General features: G+C 35.4%; 1 protein-coding gene across 2 annotated transcripts in view; it reads right to left on the bottom strand.

Moving 5' to 3' along the window:
* osbp2a (oxysterol binding protein 2a) overlaps positions 1 to 11,266 on the bottom strand; it is a 57,064-nt gene extending 45,798 nt beyond the window's left edge. For both annotated transcript variants that reach the window (XR_015500760.1, XM_087270114.1), the window contains exons 1-2: positions 10,883 to 11,266; positions 4,961 to 5,166 (exon numbers count right to left, since the gene is read on the bottom strand). Coding sequence is in view for 1 of the 2 variants with exons in the window: in XM_087270114.1 (XP_087126240.1) it covers positions 4,961 to 5,166; positions 10,883 to 11,040 (364 nt within the window). In the remaining variant the exon portion in view is untranslated. The remainder of the gene's footprint in view (positions 1 to 4,960; positions 5,167 to 10,882) is intronic.
* Positions 11,267 to 11,504: the final 238 nt, after the last annotated feature.

The following is an 11,504-nucleotide window of genomic DNA, read 5'->3' on the forward strand; positions in this document are numbered from 1 at the left end:
GTGCCCCTTTTATGTTATAATAAATGCTTCTAATTTTGTTTTGAAGGTCTCCTACAATAGGTTTACATCCAGTTAAAATTAAAAACCGTTTAGAATTTCTCATTATACATGCTGCAGCTACAGCTTTTTCCTCGCTGAAAGAGTTTGTTCAAGGATCCGGTCTCTCTAAACTAGAGCTGTCAAACTCAGTTCCTAGAGTTTATCTCAACACTGCTTCAATACCTGTAGTTTTCAAAAAAAAGAAAAAGAAAAAACCTGAACGACTTGACTGAAGTGTGTTTAATTAGGATTAAAACTAAACTGTGTGTGGCTGTGGCCCTCCTAGAAACCCATGCTGCGTCCCAGTTCACATCCTTAATACTCTTCAAAAATAGAATCATTCTGTCCTAAATTACAGTCTGTTGATATTAATATCCCAAAGTTATCCAGACTGCACGAGAATACCATTAACTACAAACACAAATGAAGCATGTCAAACATGGCAGATGAGGTAAAGCAGTTCTAAATTACAGTTATTAATTATTATCTAACCTGATGAGAAATAGTTTAATTTCATCTGCAACAACACTCTGATGTCTTATAAAGCTACATTTGTTAGATACATTTCAAATGCTACATTATGCAAACACAATTTCTCTGCATGAAAGATGCGTGAATGGCAGATTAGGTTGCAACTTCATCTTCAATATGGTAGGAAATTAAATATAAAATAAACATGGAAGATGTTAACTGTGACAGCATAACTGGCAGGGCAGTTGAACGGTGACAGTATGATTCACAAATTAGTATTTTTTGTCATTATTACGAAGTTTTACGACAAACAAACACGTTTTAATACATTCATAACTGTGTTCATGTTTTACCATCATGCTTTAAAAAAACACACACAAAAAAAACCCCGAAAAATCTTTGCGATCTATAATCACTAATAATAACTCCTGTACAGCAGTCCCAAAACATTCTGACACTCGATGACACTCGAATACCCTGTCAGTAATGTCTAGTGGCTGGGAATGAGCTTTTTATAGTGTCTTCTATAATATATCAATGTTGTTTTTGGTGTGTTTACATAGATGAATATGGATAAGGTGTAAATGCACAGTACAGTTATGATATTATTGCCACATTAGATTATTATGATAACATAATATATGTCTTCAGTGATTTTTTAAAGATAAATACCAAAAAATAACTCAACTGGAATAACTATGGCAGTCGCGATTGTCTGATCTCATATGAAGCAAGAGATTGCGATGACATACGATGACATGTGCAGGTGTTGTGATGGCGTCCCAATTCTTAGGAGTAAATTTTGAAGCCCTTCCCCTTAGGGGTAGGGGTAGAAAAACAGAATTGGGATTGGGCCTAATCAACTTTAAGATGATGAGGTAGTAAAAGTACACACTCAAAAGATTTTTTTTGTTTTTACATAGACTACATCCTATCAGTCCATAGTGTAAACAGGTGAACAGGGAGAAAGTGTAAGTTTGATTGCCCTCCAAGCTGATTGGCCAGATAATGGTGCAGCTTGCTGTGATTGGTCGACCACTAATAGCATGTGTCTAAAGCCATTTCCCATGTCTGAATTTCAGCACATGTAGAGACAGAGACAGCATGCATAGGATGCGCACTTCAGAATCTCGCCAGAAGTAGTAAGTCATCCGGGTACTTCTCGCATACTTCTTTTCGAATTTTATGAATTTGGACATACTACTCTGCTCGCATACGGATTTTAGTGTACTATATAGTATGGAACTAGTTCGGACACAGCCACAGTAACTATATTTAAGTTTTACTGCATCAGTTTGAGTCTGAATCATTCTCTACAGGAAGTGCATGAAGGGAAGATTTACTTTATCAGATCAGAAAAAAAGTGCTGTCAAAAATGTCTGCAACACAAGCCAAACTCAAACAGGCCTCAGGCAACATAATCTGGAAAAATCTGAAACAGCATTTTTATCTAAAAACACTCAACATTCATGTTTTTATTTCAATTAATTCCCAAAAGTGGGGCATCCATCATTTCGTTTTCATGCATTTATATACTTTCCAGCTTTTTGAATTTGTCAAGGAAAAAAGCATCAAGTTTTTTAAATGAACTAACAGTGAGGTGGACACATAGTATAAATTATTAAGAGTATAAAGTTGTGAAAGCAAGCGAGAATATAGACTGGGAGACGTGCCAAAGCAACAGCTCTGAGTAAACATTCAGTGACATTTGAAGAAAGGTAATCTGAAGCATTCTGACATTAATCTTTAACCATGGTGTCAAATGGAGAGCATCCAAAACAACTGCTGTACCATGTCCTCCTCCATTGTATCTGAATTGGTCACATGACAAAAATGCATCATTTTCCACAATGTAACGAAAACACTGTCTCAGTGTGACGAAAACGCAGAGAAAAAGATGTTTTTAAATGAAAATGTATTAGTGTAGACATGGCCCCAGATACAACTACAGCGTTTCAGAATCAGTACAAACAGACGGCTGATGGAAACCCCCAGACGATCATTATGCAAATGTGTTACGAAAACTGCATATCGTTGCGCCGGAAATAAAACTAAATTACTGACTCATTTCAGGGATTTCAGAACCAATTCTTTTAGTAACTTCATGTATCCTGCATTTTGATCTGCGTAACTTTGCATTTATATTCATGCTACCAGTGGTTAATTTGAGCTGGATCTTGCCGGATTCTGTTCCGGAAAATGTCGTGTTTTGCATTCCAGTATTTGTTTTAATGGATCTAGGATTAACTTGGGCATGGTGAATACCTACGTGTTTGTGTGTGTGTGTGTGTGTGTGTGTGTGTGTGTGTGTGTGTGTGTGTGTGTGTGTGTGTGTGTGTGTGTGTGTGTGTGTGTGTGTGTGTGTGTGTGTGTGTCATGACGGTAGTCTGCGAAATGCGAAAGTTAAAGCAAAAGTCCCGTTTAACTATTGGCCCTCAACAATATTTTCAGCCAAACGGCTTTCTTATGTTTACAATTATTCTCATTGGTTGGTAAAAGTTTTGCGTAAAGTGAGCAGCGAAATAATGGCATAGTGGCCTACCTAAATAATATTTGTATTTTTAAAACAGAAAAGAGGAAAAGAGGCTGTCACACATATTTTCATTATCAGTAAATCTGAGCATGTGCCTGATTAAATGAGATCTTGAGAAGATGAAACTGCACGATTGGATCAGGATAGCAGGAGACAGAAGCAAAGAGATCTCAAGTCAGCCAGAAAACATGACAGAAGAGATAACTGTGGGCTCTTCGTGAAGATTAGAGTGAGTCACGTTATATGGCATAAAATAATTAAAACCGTTCCGCAATGGGATGCTCTTTTTTTGCACTATGACCGTTTATTGTTGTCTAAAGAAAATTTAATTGTGTGGTGGACGTCAGTCACTGTAACTTTAATTTCCTGGTTTTGTTCTGGAAATTGTTTATTTACAAATTAAGCACTGACTGCTACACACTACATGTAAGAAGCTGAAAAAAATCTGTAATAGCACAATGAAAATAATAATTTAAAAAAAGTATTAAAAATGTAAATTACAAAGCAAAACATTATGAAACAAACCAATCATATGTCAAATAGACGTCTAAACATTGATGTCTAGGCTGAAACAAGGCTGAATTTGGTCTGTCATGCTGAAAATCTGAAAATCAAAAAGACAGACTTCACATGTGTAATAATTCATTCCTGTGTATTTAATGACTAGTCTATTTTGGACTATTGTTAGACGTCTATTAGATTTTCACTGACAGACCGCATTATTTCTTTAAGTCTTCTTTAGATAAACAATTAATCCCTGTTAGTTAATCCACTGAAAAAAAAATGTTTTTGGTGATCTTCAAAGTAAAAATCTGACCATTTGCTACAGTGTCTGTTCTTTCTGTTTGCCTCAGTTTAAAGGCTTCAGTTACAATATTTTTTAACCACATCCCACTTACCGTTGATTTGCTATGAGCAAATCATGCACAAAAAGCAGACCCTGCCTCTACTCAGTATCCTGCTTCAGTTGGAAGTACATCAACATACTCAAATAAAAGTCTAAGCAACTTTCCATTCACGTCAGCTTTAACCGAGCAGTGCAAAATACTGCATTTTCAGTCATTTTGCTAATCTGTCTGAAAAGAGACATAGAGGATATCCAGAAGAAACACTGTTTGCGCCGAGCACGCAGTATTCTGAAGGACACCTTTCACCCCGCTCACAGACAGTTTTCTCTCCTGCCCTCCGGCAGGCGCTTCAGGCTCCCCCGGACAAAAACCAGCAGACTGAGAAACAGCTTTTTCCCCAGAGCTGTCTCCCTCCTGAACTCTGCCCCACACTGACTCTTTTGCCCCACCAATACACCCCCCACTCTTCTCTAACTTAAACTCCTCGCAATAACTGCACTGTTTAACATTTGCACGTTTAAAATTTACACATTCACTGCACCACATTGAACTGTTTACTTATTGAACTGTACGTACCCACTGCATATGGGCATTTGTAATTATGTACACACCTACTATACATATACACTTGTAATCATGCTTATTTATCTGCATACTACTGATTATTAATAGCAACCTGTACATATATTGTAACATATACACTTGTAATCATGTTTATCTATCTGCACACTACTGATTATCAACCTGCACATATATTCTTATATTGTAAATCTGTTCATAGCTTATCCAACCTGTATATAATGTTCATAGTACATCCATCTGTAAATATCACCATAGTTTTCTATAACTGCACTTTATAACTTATTCCTGTATCCTGCACTTGCTGCTATTGCACTGCTGGTTAGACCTAAACTGCATTTCGTTGCATTGTACTTGTACATGTGTAATGACAATAAAGTTGAATCTAATCTAATCTAATCTAATCTAAAAGAGATTGTGTAAACTTGACTAAAGCTGTTTTAGATCTGTTTATTCTGGGCTGTTTGTCACTGGCTTTGTCAGGACTCACCTGAATGGGGCATCATATGTGTGGCGTTTGCTTTGGCCTGTTGCAGAGCTGAAACCCAGCGCTGGCACTCGCCCTCTGAATAGGCCTTGAGGTGGTAGCTCCGCCCACCACTCGTCAACACAAAGTGACAGGTGTCGCCCACTTCTATGTGCACCGTCGCCAAGGTAATTGTGCCACGGCAGGTGTGTGCCATCTCCGCTTGAGTCCTGAAGATAGATTTGCATACACACAAACACAAAGCCACACAGGTTAAAGGAGCAACCAGAGGAAATGAATCCTATCAGATTCTCTCACACACACACACATAAACACACAATGTGACTGACATATGAGCCATCATTGTGTGCGCTCAAGATGAGGAAAATAACTGATTATATTAAATTATATGAAATTTGTATAAAAAAATAGGAGTAAATGTATTAAAGTGTTTACATTTATTAATATATGAGATGCTTTATTTAAAGGGACATAAATTGAGTATAATAAAAGCACTTTAAATCACAAGAAAAGCAACAATCTTGTTTTTTTTTTTTTTGCATTGTGCACTTTTTTTAAATTGTTAATTTTTTTTAAATTAACTATTTGTATTAGCCCTTGTGCACTGGTCAAATTTACTACCATTTTGATATGTTAGGGATGAAAACATCCACCGAATTTAACTACTGTAAAAATGCATCAGATAAATATTGTTCACATCAAATATTTTTGCATAAATCTGTTAATCAACTTCAATCCTGTCCAAGTCACTGATGGGGTAAAAAAAACACAATTTTCAACATAAAAAGTGATTGTGGACTGGATTTTTTTTAACCTTTTATCACAGTCTTGAACTTGTGAACAATTAGTAACATCATTGGCTTTGATGCATTGTCTGATTTATTTTCTCTCTCCCTAATTTACTGTGGCTGTTTTTGCTCTATTGACTTCCATTGTAACCACATTTGAGGGTTCATAAATACACCATCTTTGTTTTTAGTTACTGCATGTAGTTCTAAAGGCTGAGATTTTGATTTGCTCAGACACATCAGGGTAAGTGCGTAAAGGTCACTCTCACACAGTCACATACACACTTTAATTTGCTGTTATACTCCAATCCAGAACTAAGCTTTTTGTGCACAGGCCTATCTAAAGCATTAATGGTGCGAACTGATGATCAACAGTAAAAAGTACTAATTTTACCTCTTTCCATCAGAGAAAACCACCAACAATCAAAAGTGCATGATTATATGGTGTCATGGTTTGGCAATTAAAAAAAATGCGGTTATAATGAAAGTTCATGGGGCAAAAACAGCCACCAGCAGTAAATTAGGGAGAAAAAACTTTAAATCAATCCAATACAATGCATCAAAGGCAATGATGTTTCACATGTCCAATACTTTGATAAAAGGTTAAAAAAAAATCCAGTCCATAATTATGTGTAAAATATTGACAATACATCCTTTAGTGTGTTTTTTGACCAAATCAGTGACATCATTTATGAATTTGTCAATTAAAGAGCAAAGTCCAGTAATTTTCGTAACAATTTAGTAGTTTTCATCAGGCCTGAGGTTGATTAACAGATTTATGGAAAAAAAAATGGAAAAAATATTTATCTCATGAATTTTTACAGCAGTTTACTTTAGTGTATGTTTTCATCCTGAACGTAATAATTGGGTTGTAAATTCACCCAGAGTGTATAGTTAAGTAATTTAAGAAAAAAAATCAAAGCATATTCTTAAAATATGTGTCAAAATATGATTTGTCATCAGAAATTATTCTGCTAACTGACACACAGAAAAAGTTATGGCCAACTTAAAACAAAATCACCCCAGAGTGGATGAAAACATCCCCAATAGCACATAAGGGTTAAATATCCTGTACAAAATAAATTACATTTTTAAACATTTAATATTAATTTAATAATAAACAGAAAACATGTTTTTAATGTTATGAATGAATATGTTATCATTAACAAATAATAACAATTCATATAGTAATTATAAATATAATTATTAATAAATATAAATACCATCATTAAATACGGAGCATTTAAGTGCAAATGCTTATATTATTATTGAGGGTAACATTTGTGCTAAAGGTATTTTGATTACATTGTAAGTATTCATAGTGAATACATAAAAAATTTAATTTTATATTTTAATATGTCTCCTCATTATTAATCCTTGAGTAAAAAGTTATTTATTGCAGTTATTAAAGGTAATATACTTATTATTGTGACTTTATTATAATTATTGTGTAAATAAAACATATTTGCTTATTGTTTTATTATGGAATTTATTCATTTTCTTTTTTTTTCGGCTTAGTCCCTTCATTAATCTGGGGTTGCCACAGTGGAATGAACCGCAAACTTATCCAGTACATGTTTTCACAGCGGATGCCCTTCCAGCTGCAACCCATCACTGGGAAACATCCACACACACTTACTCACACACATACACTAAGGTCAGTTTTAGCTAGCCCAAATCACCTGTACCACATGTCTTTGGACGGTGAGGGAAACCGGAGCACCCGGAGGAAACAGAAATCCACGCGAACACGGGGAGAACATGCAAACTCCACACAGAAACTGTGCCAACTAACCTAGTCAAGACTCGAACCAACGACCTTCTTGCTGTGAGGCAAACGTGCTACTCACTGCGCCACTGCGTCACCCATAGAATTTATTATTGTAATTAAAAAGTGTAATAAAGAATTCATTCACTATTATTATTAAAATGATAACAAGTGAGTTTATTATTCAATTTTACTCAAAAATAAGTGTTATTAAATAAAATAAATATTATTTTTTTATAAAAATAAATTATTATTATAGCCATTGTTCATTTAATTAACCAAAAATACATTTTGTTTTTATTATTAAGTAGAATTTTAAGAGTATTTATGTTTTATTTCATTTCCTTCAGCTCAGTCCTTTTATTAATCTGGGCTCGCCACAGCAGAATGAACCACCTACTATTCCGGCATATACTTTACGCAGTGGATGCACCCATAAACACCCATACACACTTGCAATCACACAAACTCATACACTACGGATAAGGATTCACCTATAGCGCACGTCTTTGGACTGAGCCACCGTGCTGCCCCTATTTATGTTTTATTATGAGTAAACTCATTATTGAAAATACTTATTCATATTTTGTGATTAAATTTACTTTTGTAATTGAGTAGAATATAAAAATGAAAGTGTTATTATTATAAGCAGAAATTTTATTATTGTAAAATAATAAATTATGTACTTAATGCTTTCAGCCATTTAAAATATTACATTACATTTCCTCATATATGTTTTTATTTTATCAGTACACTAGATATCAGCATTGCCACTGACCACTGAAAAAAAGAAACATTGACAAACTGGTCATATATTACAGGCATTACAGGAGTCCAACAGTGCTGAATCAGAGCATCATTAATAACAAATCCATATAAATCCTGATCCACTGCAGCACTAGCGGAACATTTACAGATGCATTACAGTCTGACACTGGAAAACAACACAGTCTTTAATAAGAAGAGAACAAACACAATCAACATTTGACAATAATAATGTCGGTTACTGCATATTCAAAACACACATCACAATCAGGCCATTTTTATTTCAAGGAAACACAAATTAAAGCAAATGTATGACTTTGAGCATTTAAACTGCTTTGGAGTGTTGAACAGCACAATATGTTCCTTGACATCTCAAATGAGGAGATATTTTATACTGCTTTGGCTGTGGATTTAAGGAAATATTGTTATAAAATCATATTTCTGCTTAAGACCTCAAAGAATCATCAGGAGCCACTGATGCCTCTCTGTTTGTTTGTTTGTTTGTTTGTTTGTTTGTTTGATTTTGTTCCTTTATTTATCTTTTTTTACTAGCAACGTGTCGGTATTGACATGCATTTTCTAAATCATCAAGGACCACAGTTTCAGCTGTTTTTAAAAATCTAATTTAATGTCCCGCTGAAAAGGAAAGTCTCTTACATCTTAGTTGATGACCTGAGAGTGAATTAAATTAACAGCAAGGTTTCATTTTTGAGGGAACTATTTAAACCTTCTAAATGCACAAGTATGTTCTCAGGATTGTTACTATTTTGCTGACTATTTTGATAGTCATATAACCTTTTAAAAATTGAATGTTCATGTCTTTCTTTGACTCGCATGCATAATGGAGCACCAGTCAAATATAGCTTCTTGATGCATGATTTTATAGTGTAAACTGAAATCTAATTAGCTTTTTAGCATATCTCACACACTTTCGGTTCAGAATTTTGCAAATGTATAAATACATCAATGCAGAAAACATAAACTTAATTATAATTTTTCTGTGATAACAACTTAAATGTGCTAAATAAATTAAGTTAACTCAATTGATTTGTGTTAAGACAACATTAAGGAGATGTGTGAAACCCTGCATTTACAGTGCTGTTTGACTATTTTCTTCTGCTGAACACAAAAGAGGATATTTTGAAGAAAACTGGAAACCTGTAACCATTGACTTCTATAGAAAAACAAATACTACGTAAGTCAATAATTACAGTATTACGATATTCTTTTTTAAAAATATATATGTTGTGTTCAACAAAACAAAAAAAATGGTTTGGGACAAGTGATGAGTGAAAAATGAGGACAGAAATCTTTTTTTGGGTGAACTACAAGTAAATCAGGCCTAAAGCAAAGGGGGCTTGGGTGGTTCAGACCCCCCTTTACTGACAAAGGTCAACAATTTATCCCATACATGAGCTTAATTGTCCTATTTTGACTGCTACATAAGCAATGAGAATAACACATCGAACAAGGCTTTAAGACCAAGCAGAAACCTCTGTTGACTGACGCTTCGGCATGTCTTTAGCTAATAATCAGTTTTGTTTAGTGCTAACAAATATTTTATTTTATAATCTGATATAAGTGAAGTCGTCTTTCGCTACTGTATTGTTTTTAAATAGAGAAAACATTTCACACGTAAGTTTTATGCTAAATCTTGGACCTTACTCTTGAAACAAAAAATGTGAGAAGCACCAAAAGCGGCCCATATTAAATTAATTTCAATGTATCTTGGCTATTGTTGTTATCTATGAATTTTCAAACGTTGACTAGAAAAATTGTGACTACATAACAAAAGCTCTACATTATTATTATTATTATTATTATTATTATGTTTTTTTTATTGAATTGGCCAAATTGACCAAAGGACATCTGAATGTGCTGGGCAGTTTGTTATTTGCCTAATAAATGACAATGGTCTAGTTTTTAAATTTAAAACTTTAACAGACTTTTCTAATGATATACTATGTGATAAATTTGTATTTTAAAAAGAAGTTTTTTTCGTATTTCTTTATTGTAAATCTTTAGGAAATAATTTTGGCACATCAAAAAGTGTGGTTATCCTACAAGCTAAAAAAATACTGCTTAAAATGTCACTAAAATGCAGTATTTAGATGGAAAATGGGGCAAATAACTGCAAAAAGAATTTGCACATTTTTAAGAAAAATAAATCAACCCTAGGCTGCTCACCTATCAATGAAAAGTTGCTAATCAAACACAGTGTGGCTTTAAGTGACAAAATATTAAGTTATGATACTTCTGATTACAAAATGATAGCAATTTTTTAGAGTATTATGCCTGTCAAATAATAAGACTGAGGTAAATATAGCTCATTTTCCAAGCACCGCGCTGTTTTAAAGTGTTTCTCGGCTACAGGTGAGGCTGGAAACTTGATCTAGTTGCTTCAGATGTCCCCATTACTAATTATAAACAGCTGAGACATTGTTGCATGACGGACAGCCAACAAACGAGTTGTCCTATATATAACCTGTCAACGGTGCCCACAGGTGCCTTTTCATTAAAACTTTTGCCACGCAGGCTGTCAAATAACGTGAACGAGCCGAGGTGACACAGCAAAGTCACGCGCTCCTCGTGCGCATCACAAACCTGTAGTAGGACAGGAGGCCGTTGCTCAGCACGAACCACCGGCGCTGGTACCCCTTCAGGTAGTTGGTCCATTTAAAGAGCCATCCTTTATAAGTGTCCGGACCGGGACCTTGGACACCTGAAGGAGACGGAAGAGTCCGCACCACCAGCTCGGTCATGTTGCGCGGTCACGAGCACTGCTGTCTGTCCGCGCGCGCGACGCCTTCTTCACCCCCGCGCGTTCCCAGGTTCACATGCAGGGATGCAACACGAGCGAGGAGTCAAATCTGCGGTCACAGAGAGGAGAGCGGAGGAGAGGAGAGGCGGCGCTTCTGTCAGAAAATATGGCAAACTGATGCTGCTGAGGGAAACACAGCTGATGACGTAGATATATCGCGGACGCACAGATTGCTGAGAATCTGATATATGACGTAAAGACATTAGTGAGGAGGATGCTTTTAAAAGATCAAGTGTGCATCCCGAGATAAGCTTGACGGCGGATACAGGGCCGATATCGGATACAGTCTTGATCCTTGCATTATGGCATTTGGCCGTTGCAGAGTCATGCGGCGTTTGTCCTCTACGGTTTACATTTTGCATCACTGAAGTGGCGTCTTGAAAATGCAGTTCGATGTACTGTCCG

The sequence above is a fragment of the Danio rerio genome, chromosome 10 (genome assembly GCF_052040795.2).
Source record: "Danio rerio strain M-AB ecotype USA chromosome 10, GRCz13ab, whole genome shotgun sequence".
Taxonomy (NCBI): domain Eukaryota; kingdom Metazoa; phylum Chordata; class Actinopteri; order Cypriniformes; family Danionidae; genus Danio; species Danio rerio.